The sequence below is a fragment of the Scyliorhinus canicula genome, chromosome 7, assembly GCF_902713615.1.
Source record: "Scyliorhinus canicula chromosome 7, sScyCan1.1, whole genome shotgun sequence".
NCBI classification, from domain to species: Eukaryota; Metazoa; Chordata; class Chondrichthyes; order Carcharhiniformes; family Scyliorhinidae; genus Scyliorhinus; species Scyliorhinus canicula.
This window is the reverse complement of record NC_052152.1, coordinates 135,677,678-135,703,221: the sequence shown is the minus strand read 5'-3', so window position 1 is coordinate 135,703,221 and position 25,544 is coordinate 135,677,678. Positions and strand designations below refer to the sequence as shown.

The following is a 25,544-nucleotide window of genomic DNA, read 5'->3' as shown; positions in this document are numbered from 1 at the left end:
TTTTAACAATGCCGGCTGAGAGCGGCCTTCAAAAAGGCTGCGACCATATTTTTAAAATGCGGCCGCACTGCGCATGCGTGCTCACTCATTGGTAATCATGCGCCGGTGTGGGTCACGAAGGTCGGCCAGTGTGGGCCACGAAGGTCGGCCGGAGTGGGTCCCGAAGGTCGGCCGGAGTGGGTCCCAAAGGTCGGCCGGCATGGGCCACGAAGGTCGGCCGGAGTGGGTCCCGAAGGTCGGCCGGAGTGGGTCCTGAAGGTCGGCTGGAGTGGGTCACGAAGGTCAGCCGGAGTGGGTCACAAAGGTCAGCCGGAGTGGGTCCCAAAGGTCAGCCGGAGTGGGTCACGAAGGTCAGCCGGAGTGGGTCCCGAAGGTCGGCCGGCGTGGGTCCCGAAGGTCGGCCGGCGTGGGTCCCAAAGGTCAGCTGGCATGGGTCTCAAAGGTCAGCCGGAGTGGGTCCCGGAGGTCGGCCAGTTGGTAAAACTGGGTCCCAGGAAAATAAGCTTGAAAAACACTGGTCTATAATGTCTATTGTCTTCAATTGCTATTTACTGAAGAGAGTCCCACACTTCTAGCACCATCTGTATGTCAAAGTGTTCCCTAATTTCACTCCTAAAAGGTCTGGTTCTAAATCTTTCAACAATGTCTCTTAGTCTTAGACTCCCCAACCAGGGAAAATAGTTTATCTCTATCTTCCCCATCTCTTCCCCTCAATATCCTGGAAGGAATTTGAATATATATCTGGGAAGAAAAGATGCAGAGTGCTGAGGGGAAATTTGTATAGCTCTATCAAAGAGTCAGCACAAGACCAATGGGCTAAATGGCCTTCTGCTTTGAAATGAAACTCGATGATGCTGTAAATTGTACAATTCTTCACCGATATAGCAAAGGACCAACCCTCGTCGACAATACATAACAGAGTATCGTTTACTCACGGAGGAGATGGAACCTCATTTATCATTACTATTAAATGTCAGCCCTTGGGGCTGTAATGCAATAAACAGTAACTTCACTCTTCCTCCAGCTTCGATCCAGGAGGCTGCGTGGAGTGGAACATTGCGCCTGAAATTTCTGCAGCCCTCGGGGTTCTCTCCTCGATGCCAATGGAATACAGGTACAGCGCAATGTATGCATTATCTTGGGACATCAGCACCAAATTACATCGGGTTTACAGTACAGCTCAGCTCAACCGGCCCACGTCCGTGTTTATGCTCTGCTATCTCATCTGATCAACATGCAGCTTCTACTAATTTCCCCTTTGTGCACCTTATCTCCTTCTCCCTGGCCTCAACCACTCCATGTGATAGCGAGTTCTACATCCTCACCACATTAAACACAATACTGTAATCTTATTGCTGATAGAAGCAGTGAGTAACAATCGTCAGCCAGTGATGTTCAGGAGATACTGCCCACCTCCCCCCCCCCCCCCCCCCCCCCCGGAGACCCAGCTGAAAATAGCGACCAAAAGCACCAGAGAAAATATCAGTTCGCCTGGTCCCCACCCAATCTTTTGTCACCTCCAACTGCTCTCTGACGGCACGTACAAATAAATCAGAATTCTTTTCGTAAAAATACGTTCATTTAAAGGGAAACTATGTAACTCCATTGCAAAAGTTCTCTAGGCATTTGAAACAAACTTTCGCCTCACTGAAACTTACCTGAAACAGGCACAAAACACAGCAAACCAGGCGACTTGGGCTCAACATTTTGTCCACAGCTTGCGCCAGATGTTCCCCCTTTGTTTTATTGTTCCGAATGATTTCCACGATCCCGAGTGGATGGATGCTTGACTTTTTCCCTCTGAACTTAACAATGAATTCCTTTGTCCAAAGCGACAGCTTTCTTGTATTGCAAATGCAGTGCGACCGGACAGAGAGGAGAGAATTTATACACTGCGCCCTTCTCCCCTCCCCTTTCGCGGTATTTTCCGAGGGAGTTTCCAGCTTCACTGTTTTGCTTGTGTGTGTGTGCGTGGCTATTGTCAGTGCCGTTATTCCCAGCAAATTAAAATTACATCACCTATTTCTGTTATAAATCAGAAATTAAATTCAGATGAGATAAAACCATTCATTTATTTACACTTGCGTTTAAACTCGTGAAACTGACGCCGTCCGCAATTTCACACGACCGTTTTGGTTCTGATTCCACCCCCCCACAGTTTAAAATGAAAGACCCCCCCCCCCCCCCCCCCGCCTCGCAAGGAATGGCGCAAGGGTGAGGTGTCTGGACAAATACCCAGTTTAATGTTGAACATTGTGTATGTTCGGTCTGTCAACCTCTTCAGTCTTTGAGTATTGAGGGCAGGCGAGTTGGATTATTGAGCGTAAAGGGAGCGGGAGAGGGTCCACAATAGCAACGTTGGTGGTCTTTGGAAAAATGTTGCTCTATTGATTGTGCCGCTCCCCCCCCCCCCCCTCCACAACACACGCCCCCCCCTCCCCCACAACACACGCCCCATGGCAGAAAGTTAAACATAATACTCAACCCAATGTCATGAGCACGCCATGACCTCAGTGCCTCCTCACCAGAAAAATCTCCATGATTATTAACCAGACTGGAGGCTCCCAAGGTCAGTCATACATAAGTAGGGAATTAAGGGCGGGATTTTGTGATCCTGAGGCTAAGGGCGCAATTCTCCGGACTTACGAAAAATCAGAGAATAGCGGGCGGCGTACATTTTTACGGACACGCTGGTCCGACGCCCTCCCGCTATTCTCCCCCCCCCCATGCCCGCCTCCCGACACGAATCGCTGCCCACCATTTTTTTACGGCGAGCAGTGATTCTCTCCTGGCCGATGGGACGATTTCCAAGGCCTTTACGGCCGTTTTTACAAGCGTAAAACACACCTGCTCTGACCGTTCGTAAAAACGGCCGTAAAGTCCCGTTCTCGGGAACCATGGCACCGATTGGCACGGCCGTGCCAAGGGTGCCATGGGCCCGTGATCGGTGGGCACCGATCGCGGGCAGCGGGTACTTACCCCGCGCACTCTTTCTCCCTCCGCCGCCCCGATGGATCCATCCGCGGGGCTTCTGCGGGGCATAACAGCCCGCGCATGCGCGGGTTTCACGCACAAGCGCGATGACGTCATCCGCGCATACGCGGGTTGGAGTAGTCTAATCTGCGCACGCGCGGCTGACGTCATCATAAGCGTCAGCCGTCGCTAACTTTGGCTCGCGGGCTTAGCGAAATTCGTTAAGCCCGCGATGCCGGAGTTCACGGCCGCGCGATGCTAGCCCCGACCGGGGAGCAGAATCGGTTCCCGGTCGGGGGGGCGGAGGCTGGCGTCAAACGCGCCCGTTTTTGACGCCAGCTTCCCGATTTTTCGTAACTCGGGAGAATCGCGCCCTAAGTGTTGATGCCATCAGAAACGCCGTTGCGTTTCTTGACGACGTCAACATGGCCTCAGGATCAGCAATTCTGGCCCTGACTAGGGGCTTTTCACAGTAACTTCATTGAAGCCTACTTGTGACAATAAGCGATTGTGATTATTCCGCGCCGGCCCCGACGCAACATGGCGCAGGGCTACAGGGGCCGGCACGGAATAATAATAATTGCTTATTGTCACAAGTTGAATGAAGTTACTGTGAAAAGCCTTTAGTCGCCACATTCCGGCGCCTGTTCGGGGAGGCCGCTAAGGGAATTGAACCCACGCTGCTGGCATTGTTCTGCATTACAAGCCAACTGTTTAGCCAACTGTGCTAAACCAGCCCCATGGGACCTCCCCAAAGGAGGCCCCCAGCCAGAGAGGCCGGCCCGCCAATCGGTGGGCCCCTATTGCAGGCCAGGCCACATCGGAGGGCTCCCCCCCCCCCCCGGGGTCGGACACCCCCTCCTCCCCACAGGCCACCCCCGGACCCTTCCACACCGATGTCCCGCCGGCTGAGAGCAAGTGTGAACGGCGGCGGAGGGATTTGGTTTTTTTTTACGACGGCCGCTTGGCCCATCCTGCTGCAGAGAATCGCATGCCAGTGTCGGGGCACCGTGACAGGATTTGCGCCGGTTGCGGGGATTCTCCGGCCTGGCCCCGGGCTCAGAGAATCCTGCCCCATATGTGGAGGAAGCCACAGCATTGCCCCACTTCACTCTCCCCCCCCCCCCCCCCCCCCCCCCCACCCAAGAGCTCCCCAACCTCACAATCCTCCCAGGAATCTCAGGTACCTACCTGCTGCCACAGCTTAAGGCAGCAAGATGTGATTTATCACTTTTTGCACTTTTTGATTGCACTTGGATTCCCAGTGGATTAACAGTCCTCCATCTAAGATGTAACAACATTCTGTTTTATGGAGGTTTCACACTGCAGCATATCTCAGTATTAAAGTTATATATCAGGTGCAAAACTGTCCATTATGTGTGGGTAAATGTCCTGCAAGACAATAAAGAAAATCTTGTTACTGGCTACAATGCTCACTAACCCACCCACATGAGCGAATTTATACTATTAGATCAGATCCTGAGGGGATTTGACAGGGTGGATGCTGAAATGATGTTTCATCCTTGTGGGAGAGACTGGGACTAGGAGACATTTCAAATCCTGGAACTCTACCGAGTAGCACCTTGAGAGTGGTGGAGATGGGAAGATCTTTTTCCTGAGGGTTGTCAGTCTTTGGAACTCTTTCCCAGAGAAGGGTGGAGGCAGAGTCAATGAATAAGGCAGAGGTAGATGGATTCTTCACTAACAAGGGAGTCAAAGGTTATCAGGGGTTGTGGTTACAATCAGATCAGCCATGATCTTACTGAATGGCAGAGCTGGCTCGAGGGGCTAAATGACCTACCCCTGCTCCTAATGTGCATGTTCATAAAGTCTAATACTTCATCGAAAGAAAACACCTGTCTATAGCCTCACCTATAGTAACATTCACCCTCCCTTCCACAAATACTAAGAAAATGCCTGATCAAGCTCTCAGCTCCCCATGCAGCCTCCTCCTTCAACATTGCCACATGTTCAGTTTGCTTATCATCTTCACAATCCCACTAGGATTGGACCAGTATTAAATTAAAATAGCAGAGATCCGTGTGTGTGTCTCCTAGTTAATATACTGCCCACGTCCAAACACAACAGCAACAATTTGGGGCCTCACGGTAGCATGATGGTTAGCATCAATGCTTCACAGCTCCAGGGTCCCAGGTTCGATTCCCGGCTGGGTCACTGTCTGTGTGGAGTCTGCACGTCCTCCCCGTGTATGCGTGGGTTTCCTCCGGGTGCTCCGGTTTCCTCCCACAGTCCAAAGATGTGCGGGTTAGGTGGATTGGCCATGCTAAATTGCCCGTAGTGTAAGGTTAATGGGGGGATTGTTGGGTTACGGGTATACGGGTTACGTGGGTTTAAGTAGGGTGATCATTGCTCGGCACAACATCGAGGGCCGAAGGGCCTGTTCTGTGCTGTACTGTTCTATGTTCTAATGTATGTTTAAAACATTCACAGGATATTATATCACTGGCAGGATGACTATTTATTGTCCACTGTAATTGCCCTTGAGAAGGTGGGCCTTCTTCTTTTGACAGCTGCAGTCTGTGTCGGGTGAGCACTCTCAAGGTGCTACTCGGTAGAGTTCCAGGATTTGAACTCAGCCACAATGCCAAATGGTTTCCATTAAGAAACTCTTGGCAACTATGCTTAGCTACAAATGGATATAAAATTATAGTTTCTACATTCTTATAACTTGAACTGATCACAGTTCCATCTCACTGCCGGTTGCAAATCAGTATTAGCTTCTATAATTTCATCTCCCAATTTTTTTATCACCTAGATATAATAATTCATTCTGCACAGTATTGTCCTCAATCTCTTTAAATCACCATATCCTCTGACTCACCATGAGTAATGCTATAGAATCCTAGAAGGAAAAAAACAGTTTGCACCAGTATTCTTATTTCCCAGTGTTACTGGTGTTCAATGTTTAAAAAATATATTTTTATTCTCCTCCTTTTTCCACATTTTCTCCCAAATTTACACCCACCAACAATAAACAATCATCAGCAACAAATATGTCAATCCCCATAACAATAACAATGATCCCATCCTCCCACCAACCCCCAAACATTAGCCCGCATGTTTACATAAACAACTGACAAAAAGGAATCAGGAATTACCCATAGTCACCCTTAATACACACAGCCCCTCCCCCAACCCTCCCAACCATCCACCCCAACTAATGTTCGGTGTTATCCAGTTCTTGAAAGTGCATAATAAATAATTCCCATGACTTGTAGAACCCCTCCGTCCTTCCCCTCAGTTCAAACTTAACCGTCTCAAAAGTCAAGAATTCCAACAGGTCCCCTCGCCACGCCACGGCACAGGGTGGAGAGGCTGCTCTCCATCTCAACAGGATCCACCTTCGGGTGATCAACGAGGTGAAGGCTACGATATCTGCCTCCGCACCCGTTTCCAACCCTGGCTGGTCTGACACCCCGAACATGGCCTCCCAGGGACCCAGGTCCAGTTTCACGTACACCACCTTGGAGATTACCCTAATAACCTCCTTCCAGTAATCCACCTGCTTTGGACAGGACCAAAACATATGAACGTGATTAGTGGATCACAAGCCGGGGTTTTCCATGAGCCTGTGAATATGTTTGGCCTCTTCAGGGATGATTTGAGGGCATCCTGAAAGCATTTCTACTGTCTTTCTGAGGGTCTCTTGCCTCGGTTGAGTTCTGAGTAAAACAGTTACTTCAGGTGTCTGGTGTCAAAAACATGAATAGAGAATCCTGTCCAATGGAACTACAGAATATCCACCAGTTATATGTACCAATCCATTTTAAGTGGTATAACACTCCCTAACATGAATACACTTATCAATTAAACCTTACATATGGGACACACCCTTTGTCCATAAAGTACTTCACTTAATCGTGATTTGTGGTCACTTTTGTGTTAACATTTGCCAGGCACACTAGAGGGGCAGTATGCACTCCTGCTCCTATTTCTTGTTGTGAATTTCTTGTTCAGTTATTTGTGGCTAATTGTCATCATTTGGGCGGCACGGTGGCGCAGTGGGTTAGCCCTGTTGCCTCACGGCGCCGAGGTCCCAGGTTCGATCCTGGCTCTGGGTCACTGTCCGTGTGGAGTTTGCACATTCTCCCCGTGTTTGCATGGGTTTCACCCCCACAACCCAAAGATGTGCAGGGTAGGTGGATTGACCATGCTAAATTGCCCCTTAATTGGAAAAAATGAATTGGGTACTCTAAATTTAAAAAAAAAAAAAAAAAAAATTGTCATCATTTAACAGAACCAGTTAAACTAGAGCACAGTTTAACAGAGGTATGAGATATCAAGATAGTAAGATATAAGACCTTCCAAATCCATGCCCACCACCATCTAGGAGGTCAAGGGATCACATAACTGGGAATCCCACCACCTAGACATTCCCCTCCAAGTCAGTCACCATCCTGACTTGGAAATATATCACCGTTGCTCCACTGTAGCTGGGTCATAATCCTGGAATTCCCTTCCTAACAGCACTGTGGGTGTATCAACACCACATAGATGCAGCGGTTCAAGAAGGCAGCTCACCTTCTCAAGGGCAACTAGAGATGCCCTAGCCAGCGAAGCCCACATCCAGTTCAATTCCTGTACCGGCTGAGGTTATTCATTCATTTGGGGAAGCATGGTGGCACAATGGTTAGCACTGTTGCCTCACAGCTCCAACCCGGGTTCAATTCTCATCTCGGGTGACGGTATGTGTGGAGTTTACACATTCTCCCCATATCTATGTGGGTTTCCTCTGGGTGCTCCGTTTTCCTCCCACAGTCTAAAGATGTCCAGGTTAGGTGGATTGGTCATGCTAAATTGCCTATTAGGGTGGGGGTTGCAGGAATGGGGGGATTGGGCCTGGGTAGGGTGGTTTTACAGAGGGTCAGTGCACACCTGATGGGCCAAATGGCCTACTTCTATAGGGATTCTATGTTCTATTCTCAACCTTGCCCCTTCGCCTGAAGTGTGATGACCCTCAGGTTAAATCACTACCAGTCAGCTCTCCCCCTCAAAGGAGAAAGTAGCCTGTGGTCATCTGGGACCATAACAGCTTACTTTACATCCTGTAATAATACATTTAAAAAATATAAACAGATACAAAGGTTTCAGATGGGCTGAAGTACCAGTTGAAGGTTTGATTTCAGCAAAAAATGGCAGAACTTCAATGATTAAAAAAAAAGTTTCTGTAAAATACTGAAGTATAAGCAGAAAGTGCTGGAAATATTCAGCAGGTCTGGCAGCATCTATAGAACAGTAAGAAGTCTTACAACACCAGGTTAAAGTCCAACAGGTTTGATTCAAACACGAGCTTTTGGAGCGCAGCTCCTTCCTCAGGTGAATGGCGAGGTATGTTCCAGAAACATTTATATAGACAAAGTCAGAGATGCTGGACAATGCTTGGAATGCAGGCAATCAAATCATTACAGATCCAGGGAGAGGGATAATCACAGGTGAAAGGGGTGTGAATTGTCTCAAGCCAGAACAGTTGGTAGGATTTTGCAAGTCCAGGCCAGATGGTGGGGGGTGGATGTAATGCGACATGAATCCAAGATCCCTGTTGAGGCCGCACTCTGTGGACGTCGCATGCTGTGGACGACGAAGGGTACTCTGTCAGTGGTGTCCCATGTTTGTCTTCTGAGGAGGTCGGTGCGGTTTTTTGCTGTGGTGCGTTGGAACTGTCGATCGATGAGTCGAGCGCCATATCCCATTCGTACGAGAGCATCTTTCAGCATCTGTAGGTGTCTGTTACGCTCCCCCTCGTCTGAGCAGATCCTATGTATACGGGATCCCCTGTGTCCCCTATGGACAAGCCCTCCGTATACACAGGATCTGCTCAGACGAGGAGGAGCGTAACAGACACCTACAGATGCTGAAAGATGCTCTCGTACGAACGGGATATGGCGCTCGACTCATCGATCGACAGTTCCAACGCGCCACAGCAAAAAACCGCACCGACCTCCTCAGAAGACAAACACGGGACACCACTGACAGAGTACCCTTCGTCGTCCACAGCATGCGACGTCCACAGAGTGCGGCCTCAACAGGGATCTTGGATTCATGTCGCATTACATCCACCCCCCACCATCTGGCCTGGACTTGCAAAATCCTACCAACTGTTCTGGCTTGAGACATTTCACACCTCTTTAACCTGTGATTATCCCTCTCCCTGGATCTGCAATGATTTGATTACCTGCAAATGCCTGCATTCCAAGCATTGTCCAGCATCTCTGACTTTGTCTATATAAATGTTTCTGGAACATACCTCGCCATTCACCTGAGGAAGGAGCTGCGCTCCGAAAGCTCGTTTTTGAATCAAACCTGTTGGACTTTAACCTGGTGTTGTAAGACTTCTTACTGTGCTCACCCCAGTCCAACGCCGGCATCTCCACATCACAGCATCTATAGAGGGATAAACGGAATTAACACTTCGGGTCGTGACCTTGCATCAGAACCCAGTGCAGTAAAAAATACCTGTTTATTTAGGTGCATACGTAAAAAATAGTGAGATTGTATCATTTACAAGTCAGACGTGGCATATTCGCAACTTGGAAATTAATTCGGATTTACAGACATAAATTGTCACAATCCACTTCCATTCACAGTGATCTGGAGAAATAGTTCCTTTCAGGCCTGAACAATCCAATTTCTTCCTTTATCTGCTGCAATTTACTGGATGTCATATAATCCGTGTAAATTCCAGGGCGATTTTTTTTCGCGGAAATAGGTGGCTGGAAAAGTCCCCACGTTCCTCCAGGTAGAATGGTGGAGCAGTGACTCTCACTGCGACCTGGACTCGCGCGTGGAACTACAACTCCCACAGTACACGGCGCTCCGTCTGCAAAAAAAGGAGCCTGCGCAGCGAAACCAGCCGGGAGTTGTAGTCCAACGCCTGTGCGCAGTGCTCTTCAATGCAGTCACAGAGAACTACAGCTCCCAGAATGCGGGATGGGAGGCTGCACATGCGCATTGAACCTTCTCTAACTTGAAACGGCCGCCATCTTTCGGCTAGAGGGGATAGAGGGGAGATTGTTGTCGGTTTGCGCTTTGGGTTATGGTGAGTATCGCGGGTGCTGACAGCAGTCCCGGACAGCGGCCTGTCACCTTGTAATCCCTCATCATACGGCCCAAGCGCAGTATGGGGCTGAAGTACCCTCCGAAAGGTTATTTCATGATTGTGTTGGGGAGGGGAATGGAGTGAGAGAGTTGCCTCCACCCCCAGCAGTCGTCCCCATACTCCTCAGTGACAGGTGCACAGTCAGCCGCAACGAGCCCGTCACCTGGGGGGAGAGGGGGATGGTGTGGGGGTTGAGGGGAAGCCGCACCTGGGCCAAGGGTGGGTGGGGATTGTGGAGGAGCCTCAATTGAGCCAGGGGTGGGTGGGGCCGAGGGGTAACCTTAGCTGGGCTAGAGGAGGAGGGGGGGGGGGGGTGGGGTGGGCTGGGCTCACTTGGGTCAGGGGTGGATGGGGGTTAAGTGGGAGCCTCACCCTGGCCAGGAGTGGGTGGCGGTTCAGGGGGAGCCTCACCCGGGCCAGGGATGAGGAATGATTGAGGGGAGGGGAGGGGATGGGGGCTCACCTGTGCCAGGCTCATTTCGGCCAGTGGCATTCCTAATTCACAACTTGCACTGTGCAAAAGGTGACGGAGGCAATGGTGGGTGAACCCTTGTCACCCTCAGTATGTACTTAATGATGCTTATAAATGTTGCTGCCAAATACTCTGGATATTTATATGTGCAGATGTCTGGAAGCAAACTGGTAAAATGCTGGTGGTTAGAGTTTTGTCTGGTGTAAAGAAAAAAAATCTCTTTAATGCTCCATGCAGTCACAAGTCAAAGTAGACTTCTACAGGGAAATAACATGACTGGGCTAGGAAAAGCAGTTGATCTGTGTTGTTATATATGTATGTATGGTTCCAGCTGAATTTGCTGTAGGTCCAGACATTGTGCAAGCCCCAGAATGTGTGTGTTTCAGATTTTTTTCTTCCGTTTACAAAATAAAATATGTAACTTAAAAGATAATCCCTTTTTGGCCACTTGTGTGATAATTGACTAATGATGTATCTTCAGCAAAGAGGGTGGTGAATAACATGAAGTGTGGGCTCATGGGATTCTGCAGTATCTGCTGAATGTAGTTTGTGATCATATCTTGACTGTTTCTCAAGATTGGTGGTTTCATTCTTGAAAGAGCATTATGTGGATTGTATAGTTGGATTGACAGTTTAGTTACTTAATGATGAAATGCTCTTATGAAGTCAATATATGTGAATTTTTGAAATATTTGCTAGTTCAGTATATTTAGCTGTGAATACCAGTGCTAAATTACTTGAAATAGGAGTTTTACATTTTCTTGCCCTTAAAACTGACCGGTGCATCGTGCAAGAAATTATTTTTCTTGTACTCATGTGTTTCAGAATCAAGGATGTGTTGTAACTTCATTCCTCAGGGAAAGCTCTAAAAAAAAAAATGTCTTGTGCTAATATGCTTCTAACCCAGGTGCTTCCATCTTTTTCTGGAGCAGTTGAAGTGAGAGACATTATGATGGGCAGCTGCAGCCATCATTGGAAATTGTCTTGCAAAATAGGAATTCGCAGCCTTTGACTATCAAAAGCCTTTGGACATTTTACATGCCTTTGGCAATGTGGCAAAATTCTCATCAGTTTGATATTTTTAAATTCCAAGGAGTAAAATTTTATTATTGGCAATTCGACCATTAATCATGACAATTCATGGGAGCTGGGTTGCGCAACAGGTTTATCGTTCTTTCATTCTTTTCAGCGTAGCATTCTGGGTTCAAGTCCAGATAAGACTGGTGAGAAACTCGCCTGTCTGTCAGTATTGGGTGTCCTTTTATAGTAATGGATTTCGGCAATCTCAATCCGGTTCCTACAAAGTATCTCCGATTCACCACTAATTAGAAGTGAATTGCGGTATCATTGGAGTGTCATGGGATAGTTCATTTAGAAAATGGTATATGCAACACTTTTTAAAAATAGGTTTACATAGTGGCACACATTGTCAAGTATAGGAAACAACCTGGTCTGAGGCAGTTTTATTTTATTTGGGAGTGATTGATGTTGGCTGAGGGAGAGAAATGTTCAATTTTTCAGCACTAAAATCATTGTCCCATTGTAACAAAAGGGTGCTGAAGGAATAGCTCTCAGTAGATTAGTATTCTATTTTCTTTTCTGGCATTGTGCACCCACCCCTTGCCATTTCCTTCATCCCACCATTGACTGTGGGGCCCCAACCTAGGCTCTAAATTCTTGAATTCATTTTAAACCTCCCTACCACATAATTCTCTTCTTTTAAGACACACATTAAAACCTACCTCTTCTACCAAGCTTTTGATACTCTGTGCTAATGTAATTTCCTGTGACTAAGTGTCAATTTTTCTCTGATTACACCGCTGTGAAGGACCCAAGATGTCTTGCATTTTTATAGCATCTTAAATGTACCGCATTGTTGTAAATGGAACAATGCATTTACATTCTGCTTTTGCTAAGAAGGCACTTAATTAGGATTAACAGGAGTATTTCAACAATAAAATGTTTCGTTTTTCAGAGTATAATTATATCCTGAAAACAAAATCATTCACTAATGTAGAAGAGTAACCCTGCTGAACTGTTTCTTTTTTTTTTGGAGGGGGGGGCTGTTAATAGTTCATGGGGATACAAAATCAGCAATTAAACCTGTGCTACCAAAACTTACAGGAACAATGACTGGGGGTTTTTCTTTTGAATTGAAAGCTGCTGAGAAATTAGAGTATGAGAAATTCCACTGGAATTCCACTGACGATTTCAGATGAGGAAGGAAGTCTCCTGGGCATTCCCCCTTCTGCTGGCTTGGACATCCTGAATTAATTTACTGTCATTATCTAGGAAGCCCTTTGAAGTATGTAATGAAAATTCATTCTCAGCCAGTGTTGTATAGTGAATTTTCCTTTGCCAGATCTCCCCCAGCAGTGAGAGCTAACAGAACATTTTCTGGGAGAGCATTACAGCCATGCTGGGTCTTGCAATTTGTCTGAGGGACCACAGCCAAACCTGATTTTAGTCCTTAGTTTTTGGGTGAGGTGTTGTGCAGCCCTACCTGATCCTGTTCTCTTGCCTTACACTCCCATAACTGCATTTTTTGTGTGCAAAAGCATCCTCCAGTTGCTAGAAATCTGAAATAAAAGCAGAAAATGCTGGAATTACTCAGCAGTCTGACAGCATCTCCAACAAGAGAAACAGTTTGTTTCAGGTCCATGACCTTTAGTCAGAACTGGAAAAAAGTTAGAAATGTAATAGGTTTTGAGCGAGATAGGGGGAGGCGAGAAGAAGAACAAAAGGGTAGACCTGTGATATGGTGGAGAGATTAAATGGCAAAGTTTCATGTTGCAAAGTCAAAGGGAGTAGTAATGGAACAAGTGAGGAAGAAAGGTGTGCCTATAGGAAGTGTGATAGTTGGGATCCTGAATAGCTGCTGTCTGAAAGTAAATAATCATAGAATCCCTACAGCACAGAAGTAGACCATTTGACCCATCTGCACCAACCCTCTGAAAGAGGGCCCCACCTCATCCCACTCTCTCCACCTTTTCCCCCGTAACCACACCCAACTGTTGGACGCCTAAGGGGCAATTTAGCGTGGCCAATCCACTTAACCTGGATATCTTTGGATTGTGGGAGGAAACTGGACCACCCAGAGGAAACCCACTCAGACATGGGTAGAAAGAGTCACCCAAAGCTGGAATCAAATCCGGGTCCCTGGCACTGAAACATCAGTGCTTGCCACTGTGCAGAGATGAGAGAAACAGTCTAAGGAAAAAATGAAGAAGTGAGGACAAAGGATTTACAATTTTGAAACTCTTGTGTTGAGTCCTGAAAACTACTTTGTTCAGTCTAAAGATGAGGTGCTGTTCCTCAAGCTTGCATTGAGCTTCACTGGAACACTGCGGGAAACCAAGGACAGAAGGGGAACATCATGGAGAATTAAAATGGTAGGTGACTGGAAGCCTGGGTCGTAATCAAGGACTGAATAGAGGTTCTGCAAGGTGGTCACCCAACCTGTGTTTGGTCTCTCCAATGTAGAGGAAACTGTATTGTGAGCAGTGAGTACGGGTAGACCAAATTGAAAGAAGAGCAGTGAGTACGGGTAGACCAAATTGAAAGAAGTGCAAGTTTAGTCATTGCTTCAGTTGGAAGGAGTGTTTGGGGCCTTGGACAGCGAGAAGGGAAGAATTAGAGTTATAATAATCTTTATTGTCACAAGGTGGCTTACATTAACACTGCAATGAAGTCACTGTGGAAACCCCCTCGTCGCCACATTCCGGCTCCTGTTCAGGTACACGGAGGGAGAATTCAGAATATCCTGTTCGCCTAACAGCACCTCTTTCGGGACCTGTAGGAGGAAACCGGAGCATACTGAGGAAACCCACGCAGACTCGGGGAGAATGTGCAGACTCCACACAGACAGTGACCCAAGCCGGGAATTGGACCTGGGACCCTGGAGCTGTGAACATAGAACATACAGTGCAGAAGGAGGCCATTCGGCCCATCGAGTCTGCACCGGCCCACTTAGGCCCTCACTTCCCCCCTAACCCTTTAACCCAATAACCCCTCCTAACCTTTTTTGGACACTAAGGGCAATTTATCATGGCCAACCACCTAACCTGCACAAGCAACAGTGCTACCCACTTCCTCCATACTGCCCAACAACTTTGGCGTTTATAGCATGGAAAAGGACCTTCGGCCCAGCTTGCCCATGCCACCCAGTTTCTACAACTAAGCTAGTCCCACTTGCCTGCATTTGGCCCATATCCCTCTGTACCCACCCTGCCCATGTAACTGTCCAACTGCTTTTTAAAAGACAAAATTATACCCCCCTCAACCACTGCCTCTGGCAGCCCGTTCCAGATGCTCACCGCCCTCTGTGTGAAGAAATTTCCCCTCTGGTCTCTTTTATATCTCTTCCCCTCTCACCGTACGCCCTCTAGTTTTAGTCTCCCCTACCTTTGGGATAGGATATTGACTATTTACCTTATCTATGTCCTCATTATTTTATAGACCTCTATAAGATCAGCCTCCTAAGCTCCAGAGAAAGAAGTTCCAGCCTCTCCTTATAACTCAGACTATAAAAGAAGTAAATGTTGCAGCTCCTATGCTTGCATGGAAAGGTGCAATAGGCAATGGTGGTGACTGAGGAATGGGCAGGGTAATGTTTGATGGTAAAAATGGTAGAGGACGTTTGTCATTATAACACAGGAAGAGGCGACGAGGCCCATCAAGACCATGCTGACTATTGAGCCTGCAAGTTTATTTCCCTTAATCCAATTTTCTTCTGAAAGCATTCTTCATCTCTGCTTCATTCACCCTCATAGACAGTGGGTTCCAGATTGTTGCCACTCTATTTTTAAAAAAAATCCTCATTCCCCCTGCATCTCTTGCCCATAACCTTTGTGTTACCTAGTCCTTGTACCATGAGTGTAAATGATGATTGATCAGGAGTGATGGCTCTGATCCAGAGTTTCTGAAGCAGATTGTAACACCTGTATTGCCATCTAATTGTTATTTTGTATCTTGCAATAAACCAGGAATATAATGAGACCCTGTATAGCTTATACAGCAGTGTTGGGTCTTGTCTGAGTGGCCTATTGTGGGACTAATCACTACTCCAGATGTTTGATAGTACGTATCTTTTTGATATAGAGTTCCTTTTCTTTAGCAATTGCTTTTAAGTACTGTAAGACAGAGCTGTGACAATGGGTTAAGAACCTGAATGAATTTTGCTAATTTTTCTTGTGAGCCTAAATATTGAGTATCAGGTTATTTTATCTGGCAAATCAAATGGTATGTACATGTGCAGTATATAATGAAGCCATTGGACGGAAAACAAGAATAGGGACCTTAGCTGATTATTTCTTACTGAACACCAATTTAGCCTGACTATCATTAGGCAGGTAACTGCTAATGTCCTACAGGCTTGGAATCAAACCTGAAACCTTCCTGATGCGATATACATTGCTTGGTTGCATATTACCTGCATCAACTGAGTTAATAGGAGCCAAGCATCTGCTTAACTTGGCGTTTTTACAATAAAATCTATGGTATCTCCCTCAATTATAATGTTATTCTTTGAAAGAAATTTAGCTTCCTTGTAAATATAAAAATTTCTTCAATTAATCCCCAGGGGAAAACACCCCCCAAAATACTGTGACTTTTAATGCATTTGACAGTTGGCAGAATCTCGTGCTGTTGTATCATTCTGGACAATGCCCTTGACCAGGTGAAGCAACTTTGTAACTCTGTGAACAAAGGCATTAAAACGCTAAATTATAAAGCAACTTCAATCCATGCATGTCTTTGGAAAAAATGACGTGTCCACAGATAAAGATCTTTGTATGTGATGGTTGAATTTCTTTTAATGGTCAAAGGTACAGTAGGGTTATTCTTTTTCCATAATTTGTTCACCCTCTACAAATTTGTACCAAAACAGTGCAGAACTGAAGAAGGAAAAAAATAACTTGGAGAAAGCAAATCGAAGGAATATGGAGAAAGAGCAGGGAAGTGGACTTAACTGGACCAACCGTGTTCCAAAGCGCTAATACCGACTCCTTGGGCCCAATGGTCTCCTTCAGTGCTGTACATAACACCCATGCTGTCATGTTCCTAATCTGAGACTTCTCTTACCGGAAGCACATATTGTCAATTCAGATCCATTTTTCCGACAGGATGTTCCTTCCTGCTGAAATCCAGAATTCCTGTAATGCATTTCCACTCTGCAAAACTCTGTTCTGGAACCACTGCATTTATGTAGCACCTTTTAAAGTAGAAAGAAATGTCTCGAGGTCCTTCGGAGGCATGCTTTAAGAAAAGAAAATGGATGATGAATTTGTTTATATGCATAACTGCATTACACAACATTGAATATTGCCAGTCATTGATTGAAAGCGTGCTGATATTTTACTCAGTAAATTTGTTGTACCGTGTTGCTGAATGTCAGAATTCAGGCTCAATTTTTTAATTCATTCATTAGATTTGGGCATTGCAGGCTAGGTTAGAATTTATTGACCATCCCTAATTGCCCTTGAGAAGGTTGTGGTGAGCTGTCTTCCATGTGATGTAGGTACAGCCATAGAGCTGTTGGGGAGGGAGTTGCAGCATTTTGACCCAGCAATGTTGAAGGAACGGCGATATATTTCCAAGTCAGAACAGTGAGTGACTTGGAGGGGAACGGCAGGTAGTGGTGTTCCCATGAATCTGCCACTCGTGTCATTCTGATGGTAGCAGTCGTGGGTTTTGAAGGTGCTATCTCCAGAGCCTTGGTGAGTTTCTGGAATGCATCTTTGAATGGTACATATGGTTGCTACTGTGCATCGGTGGTGGAGGGAGTGAATGTTTATAGATTGGGTGCCAATCAAGTGGGTTGCTTTGCCTAAGATGGTATCAAACTTCTTGAGTGTTATTGGAGCTGCACTCATCCAGGCAAGTGGATAGTATTCCATCACACTCCTGACTTCCTTGTAAATGATGGACAGGCTTGGAGGAGTCATAAATGAGTTACTCACAGCAGGATTTCTAGCCTCCAATCTGCTCTTGTAGCCACAGTATTTGTATGGCTAGTTCAGTTTCTGTTTAATGGTACCCCCATCCCCCCCTCCAGGATGTAGATCGTGGGGGACCTAGTGATGATAATACCATTGAGCGTCATGGGCTGATGGTTAAATTCTCTCTTGTTGATGATAGTCATTGTTTGGCATTTGTGTGGCATGAATGTTACTTGCCACTTGTTAGCCCACATCTAGATCTTGTCTAGGACTTGCTGCATTTGGGCATGTACTGCTTCAGTATCTGAGGAGTTGTGAAAATGCTGAACATTGTCCATTCATCAGCTAACATCCCCATTCTGACCTTAAGGGAGGAAGGTTATTGATGAAGCAGCTGAACATGGTTGGGCCTCCTGAGGAACTCCTGAAGCAATGTCCTGGAACTGAGATGATTGACGTCCAACAGATACAATCACCTCCCTTTTGCTAGGTATGCCTTGCAATGGAGAGTTTCCCCCCGATTCACCTTGACTACAGTTTTTCCAAAGCTCCTTGATGCCATATGTTATCAAATGTTGCATTGATGTTAAGGGCAGTCACTCTCACCTCCCCTCTTTTATCCTCGTTTGAACCAAGGTTGTAATGAGATCAGGAGCTGAGTGACCCTGGCGGAATCCAAACTGGACATCAGTGCACAAGTTATGGCTAAGCAAATGCCACTTGATAGCACTGTTGATAACCTCTTCCATCATTTTTATGATGATCGAGAGTAAACTGATAGGGAGGTAATTGGTCGGGTTGGATTTTTCCTGCTTTTTGTGTACAGGACATACCAAGGCAATTTTTCAGATTGCTGGATAGATCACAATATTGTAGTTGTACTGGAAAAACTTGGCTAAGGGTGCATTGTAGAGCATAAGTCTTCAGTACTATTGCTGGAATATTGTCACGGCCAATAACCGTTGTGGTATCTAGTGCCTTAGTTGATTTGTGATAATGTGGAGTGAATTGAATTGTCTGAAGACTGGCATCTGTGGTTCTGGGCACTTCCAGAGAAGACCAAAATGCTCAGCAACCAGGGGCACCTTTGGAGTAGGAAGGCTTTTTGAGTTTAGTTTTGACTGAATTCACAGCACTTGGAGCGAGGAAGCTAGAGAGTGAATTGTTCTAGGTTCTCTGCTCTGCTAGAAGCAGAAAAGCCATTTTCTTTTTTAAATATATTTCATTCCAAACTTAAAAGGTTACAAAACATAAACCAAATTGGGGAACAAAACTCCCCAACACACAAGTATACAGCTTGTACAAAATTTTCCCTTTTTCACCTCTCCTCCCCTCCCCGTCTGCGACGAACAGCTCCTCAAACAAGGCCAAGATCATACCCCACCTCGTAATCCCTTGCCACTCTGCTGACCACCTAAGAGCCATTGCCAGAGGCTCTATAGCTAGTGACAACAACAGCGGTGACAGAAGACACCCCCTGCCTCGTTCCCCTGTGCATTTCAAAGTTTTTCTATAGAATTTACAGTGCAGAAGGAAGCCACTTGGTCCATCGAGTCTGCATCGCTCCCTGGAAAGGCACCCCACCCAAGCCCACACTTCCACCCCATCCCCATAACCCAGTAACCCCACTCAATACTAAAGGCAATTTTGGACACTAAGGGCAATTTGGCATGACAGTGACCCGAGCTGGGAATCGAACCTGGGACCCTGGAGTTGTGAAGCAATTCTGCTAACCACGGTGCTACCGTGGTGCCCCATGGGTTCCGTGAACCCATGTTGTTGGTCCGCACACTCTCCTGTGCCACATATAACAGATGCACCCATGCCACAAATTTCGTCCCAAACCCAAACCTTCCCAGGACCTCAAACATGTACCACCACTCCACCTGGTCAATGCCGTCTCCGCATCCATGGACACCACTACCTCCGGTACCTGGGCTCTCGACGGGGTCATGATCACATTTAACAGCCTCCTTATATTACTAGAAAGCTGCCTGCTCTTTACAAAACCTCTGCAACCACCCCCGTGACATAATCTTTTACCTACCAGCCATCAACTGGAGACCATCGAGTCTGCACCGACCCTCCGAAAGAGCATCCCACCCAGGTCCAATAGCCTACTCCACCCCCAACCCCACCTAGGGACAATTTAGCGTATCCAATCTGCCGAACCTGCAAATCTTTTGCACTGTGGGAGGAAACTGGAGCACCCGGTGGAAACCCATGCAGCCACGAGAAGAATTTGCAGACTCCGCACATACAATCACCCGAGGTCGGAATTGAACCCCGGTCCCTGGTGCTGTGAGGCAACAATGCTAGCCACTATGCCTCCCCCAACTGGTCCTTTCCCTTTCGTATTAATGTGATCGTTGCCTGTGTTATCATCTCCGGCTGCTCCCCCATCTCTAACGCCTCATTAAACTCCTCCAAAAGGTGCGGTGCCAGGTCCGATGCAAACGCCTTATAGAATTCTGCTGGGTAACTGTCCAATGCCTCCCTTAGCCCCAGGAGCTTCTCTAACCCCCGCCTCTTCTCTTCCTCCAACTGTGGAAACTCCAGTTCGTTTAAGAACCGTCCCATGTCCCCCTCTTCTAATACCCCACTCACCATCACATATCTGCCACTTGGGTCCCTCACTTCCTTCGTGCTCACAAACCCTGTTTTCTTACTCATCAAAATTGCTACCCCTGTGACTTTGAATCAAACCCGGAGTGGAAAACATGACATACCCATTCTTTCCTTGGCCTAACCTGGTCCTTCACACAGAGGTGTGTCTCCTGCAGAAAGAACAACTCCACTATTAAACTCCTTAGGTGCGCAAAGACCCAAGATCTTTTCACTACCCCATCTGTCACCAGCCCCGCCAGCTTCCTTGAAACATACCCCGTGGCACTTGTACCTTCCACTCCTTCAGGCAGGCTAACTATTCGCAGATTCTGCCTCCTTAGCCTATTATCATGCTCCTCCTTTGTTCTCTACATCTTGCAAAGGCCTTCTAAGAACCCCGCCACCACTCTATCGCTGTGGTCTGACATCACCTTCAATCTCTTGGATCTGCACCCCTATGCCTCCAAGCATTTCTCCACTCTCTCCATCGATTCCTTCAGGGGTGCCACAGCCCCTTCGATGGCCTATGAACGATCCTCCTGCATCTCCTTCCTCTGCTGCCGGAACTCTTTCCTTGATGAAGGCCATCAACCATTTCATCTGGGGCTTTGCTACTTGCACTGTCCCTTCCCCCTCCACCATCTTTCCACTAGCTGCTGTGCCACAGGTCCCTTCCAACTCCTTGGCCAAGACCTTCATCTGCTGCCAGGTTTGGTAACCAGCAGACATATCACTCCTGTGGGAACTTCTCCGACCTTCAGTTACAGTTTTCAGTCGAAATTACACCCGATTGTGGGTAAAAAGGGCTCTTCTTACACCTTCAAGTAAGAGCTGCCCTGTTTGCGACTACTCGTCGCATGGCTGCCACCGGAAGTGCAGAAAAACCAAATGGTGGAGCCATATGATGGAGTAATTGACAAAAAAGCTAGTTCCAGGAACTGGGTAATGAAAAGAGAGGTTTCCATGAAGATTGAAGTAAAAAGGCAAACACAATTTGAATTTGAGCAGGATACTATTCTTTGAAGTTAAAGACAAAACTGGGAAGAGCAGAGCTGATGAAGTTGGCTAGAGAAGCCAGAGATTTCTGAAGTAATTCTAAATTTGGTGATATCTTAATATAGTCTGTGGAATGATAGGGGAAGCAATTGTTAACAGTGGTTAGTATTGTTGCTTCACAGCGCGAGAGTCCCGGGCCTGATTCAAGGCTTGGGTCACTGTCTGTGCGGAGTCTACACGTTCTCCCCGTGTCTGCACGGGTTTCCTCCCACAAGTCCCGAAAGACGTGCTTGTTTGTTGAATTGGACATTCTGAATTTCCCTCTGAAGCCATTGGTGGCAGAATCTGAGAAGACAAACTAATACTGGAAGAAGAGTTGTTAATCCAGAAGGTAGGTCCTTGCTGAAAACAGCTGACGGAAAGCATTGTTGTACGAATATTCTAAAGCATGACTATTTGAGAGGGAGTTTGGCAACACCTGTGTGACAATCATCTGGAGTGCATTTGAGGAGAAATCCATAAGCTCGATTGGGTGACATCTATCACTTGGTTGCAGAGTGGGGTGCATTTGACCACAGTTAGCCTGTTGGTTTGCAAGGATTATGTATTTACTGAGAACTTTATCGCATAAGATGCATTTTGTGACCTGTTATCCTTAACATCTCTGAACATTTGTGAAGATAAGTGGGAGTGAAGGAGTATTTTACCATAGTCAAACTTTTCATGTTTAATAATTTTTTTGTTGTTGAAAGCTAATTGGCAATCCTGTGACTCTGTTTATCCATGTTTTCTTTAAAACAAAATGTGAAAGTTATGGTCTTTTAAGCCAGGGTTCCAATCTGGGATCATCTTGTCTTCTAGTAGCATCAACTGGGATCGTAGCTGTGGTAATGGTAGATTGGGGAATAGGCCGGGCCATGAGGTTACTGATTGTGGTTGAGTACAGTTGTGCTGCTGCTGATGGCCATCAGTGCCTCATGGATGCCCAGTCTTGAGTTGATATCTCTGTTTGAAGTCTATCCCATTTAGCACGGTGGTAGTGCCACATAACGTGGTGGAGGGTATCCTTGGTGTGCAGGTGGAACTTTGTCTCCACAAGGACTGTGTAGTGGTCACTCCTGCCAATACTGCCATGGACAGATGTATCTGTGGCAGGCAGGTTGTTAAGGATAAGGTCCAAGTATGTTTTTCCGTCTTGTTGGTTCCCTCACTGCCGGCTGCATACCCAGTCTAGCAGCTATGTCCTTGAGGACCCGGCCAATCAGTCTATGGTAGTACTGCTGAGCCATTCTTGGTGATGGACAGAGAATTCCTCAACCCAGAGTACATTCTGCACCCTTGCCACACTCAATGATTCCGCCAGTGCTGCTCAACATTGGTGAGTACTGATTCCTGAGCTGAGGGGGGCTGGTACATGGTAACCGCAAGCGGTTGCCTTGACCATGGTTTTAAAAATAAATAAATTTAGAGTTCCCAATTATTTTTTTTCCAAGTGGCAATTTTAGCGTGGCCAATCCACCTAACCTGCACATCTTTGGGTTGTTGGGGTGAAATCCACGCAGACATGGGGAGAATGTGCAAACACCACACGGACAGTGACCGCCTTGTCCATGTTTGACCTGATGCCGTCAGACTCTCTGGGAGTTGGAGTTCGGATTTGGAATTAGAACATAGAACAGTACAGCTCAGAACAGGCCCTTCGGCCCTCGATGTTGTGCCGAGCAATGATCACCCTACTCAAACCCACGTATCCACCCTATACCCGTAACCCAACAACCCCCCCCTTAACCTTACTTTTTAGGACACTACGGGCAATTTAGCATGGCCAATCCACCTAACCCGCACATCTTTGGACTGTTGGAGGAAACCGGAGAAAACCCACGCACACACGGGGAGGACAAATTGATGTTGAGAATCACAGTGCAACTCCTTCCTTACTGTGCACCACTGTGCTGCCACCTCTGCTGGGTATGTCCTGCCATCCCCAGGTATGGAGATGGCTGTAAGGTATGATTCCAGGAGTATAACTGTCATAATATGAGACTGCTCTCCAAGTTTTGGCACATGCCCTCAGATGTTAGTAAGGAGGGCTTTGCAGGGTCAACAGAGCTGAGTTTCCGGTGCCTAGGTCGATGCCAGGTGTTTAATCTGGTTTAATTCTTTATTGATTTTTTAGTGGTTGATGCAACTGAGTGACTTGCTCGGCCGTTTCAGAGGGCACTCCTTGCAAACTAACAGGCTAACTGTGGTCAGATGCATCCCATTCTGCAACCTGAGTCAAGCACTTTGCTGTGGATCTGGAGTCACATGTCGTGCCAGATTTCTTTCCCTTAGGGACATAGTGAACCAGATTTTTTTTTTTGTAACGATCAATAACGATTTCATGATCATTAGATTTTTAATTGTGGATTTTTATTTCTTAAATTCAAATTTCTCTGGGAGCCCAGAGCATTACCCAAGGTCTTGGGATTACTGGTCTAGTGACAATACCACTATGTCACTGCATCCCCACCTCTTACTCTCTCAATAGTCATGGAGCAGTTTTGTGAGCTGATCTTGTTCGTCCAGTACAAAAGTGTGTGTTGCGCAAACTTAACGAATAGCACTGTTCAGCTCTAATAATTAATCCAATTATGGTACGTTAGTTACTGAAGTTCATAAGTTCACTATCTTCTGAGAAATATGAAATTTCACTTGCGCAGAACTCTAAAACTAAGTGTACAGTGCTCACTGCTGTTTCTCTGTAGAAATGTGTCCCCAGAAGTGGAATTTTAATCAGAATACGTCCTTGGTATAGTAACACTGGCCTTTCTCAGCAGCTTGTGTAAACAGCAATGCTTGGAGCAATCTATCCAATACACTTGCAGCCATATTTTTTAATTTGTCATGAGGTGTGGGTGTTGCTGGTTAGCCAGCATTTATTGCCCATCCCTAGTTGTCGTTGAGAAGGTGGTGGTGTGCTGCCTCCTTACAGACCATATGATGTAGATGCTCAGTGCTCTTAGGAGGTGAGTTCCAGGATTTTGACCCAGGGACAGCGATATATTTTCAAGTCAGGATGGTGTGTGATTGGAGGGGAGCTTGTAGGCCGTGGTGTTCCCATACATCTGCCCTTTTTCTTCTTGGTGGTAGAGGTTGCGGATTTGCAAGGTGATGTCCAAGGAGCCTTGCTGAAGTGCATTTTGTAGATGGTACACACGGCTGCCTCTGTACGTCGTTGGTGGAATAAGTGAATGTTTGTGTGTGGGGTGCCAATCAAGCAGGCTGCTTTGTCTTGAATGGTGTCAAGTTTCTTGAGCTGCACTCACCCTGGCAAGTGGAGGGTATTCTATCACTCTCTGACTTCTTCCTTGTAGATGGTGGGCAGCATCTGGGGAGTCAAGAGGTAAGAATTCACAGCCGCTGACCATAGTATTTATATGGCAAGTCCAGTTCAGTTTCTGTTCAATTTTAAATTGATTCTATAGTTTATCCATGAATGCGGGTTATCCTCTGTTTCTTTGCATTTGTGTTTTTCCTAAAGCGCATGCACTCTGTTTTCTTCAATATTCACTTTACTGCAGTGAATGTTAAAATTGCTACTGGTTGCTATAGTATATGACATACAGTAGCTGTATAGTGAATGTAGTGTTCACTCAATTATCTGGGCTTCTAATGGATAATATCTAAGGATAATATTTTGCACTTCTGATAGCTGTGTAAGTTGAGCAACAGATGTGCATCCATTCTAATTAACTGTATGCAGTAGAATATAAGATTTTGTTGTGCCTCAGTGAATAAAATCCCATTTGCTGTTGCTCACTATTTCTTGTGTGATGTGGTTAAAATATTTATGTAAAGTACTTTCCCCACCACTCCAACCCTCCATTGTATGTGGTGTGCCTGTTTGTGTGGATCTCTTTGGCACTTTCCCCAAATTAGCTATTCTTCATGTATCGACACCAGACACTGAAGTATCGACAGACTTCTCAAGTAGCCAGGGAGCTGCAGATGAGTCCAGTTAAATCTGTTCACCGCATCATTCACATATTGTCCTGCACAATCAGTTAACAGTTGGGAGTGCAGGGTGCCAGCAATGGCAAAGGAACTAAGAGGGTTCATGGAGCTGATGGGGGGGTGGATCCATGTAGGTTTGGGCAGCCGAGGGCGAAGAAGTTGTCCTCACACGTGCATAAAGTGTACTCCCGGATTGATTTCTTTATTTTGAGCAGGGTCTTTCTGGCTGGGATAGTGGACACTGGGTATTCGGCGATTGCAATCTCAGACTATGCACTGCACTGGGATGACCTGCAAGTTAGTAAAGATAGTAATCAGCGCCTGCACTGGAGGTTGAATGTCGGACTTTTGGCGGATGAAGGGGTGTGCGAGCAGCTGAGGAAATGCATTCAAAGCTACCTGCAGGTCAATGACATGGGGGGAAACTTTGGTAGTTGTGGCGGAG

The 25,544-nt window shown here is 46.5% G+C and overlaps 2 protein-coding genes across 3 annotated transcripts in view; one reads left to right on the top strand and one right to left on the bottom strand.

Annotated features, from left to right (window-relative positions):
* Nucleotides 1-1,942, bottom strand: part of LOC119969406 (tumor necrosis factor receptor superfamily member 5-like) — a 36,935-nt gene extending 34,993 nt beyond the window's left edge. The window contains exon 1 of the mRNA XM_038803023.1: nt 1,659-1,942. Within this exon, the coding sequence (XP_038658951.1) occupies nt 1,659-1,706 (48 nt within the window). The 5' untranslated portion in view covers nt 1,707-1,942. The remainder of the gene's footprint in view (nt 1-1,658) is intronic.
* Nucleotides 1,943-9,927: 7,985 nt separating this feature from the next.
* The window catches only part of LOC119969405 (AP-1 complex subunit gamma-1-like), a 195,249-nt gene continuing 179,632 nt past the window's right edge, over nt 9,928-25,544 (top strand). For both annotated transcript variants that reach the window (XM_038803022.1, XM_038803020.1), the window contains exon 1: nt 9,928-10,030. The gene's annotated coding sequence lies outside the window, so the exon portion shown is untranslated. The remainder of the gene's footprint in view (nt 10,031-25,544) is intronic.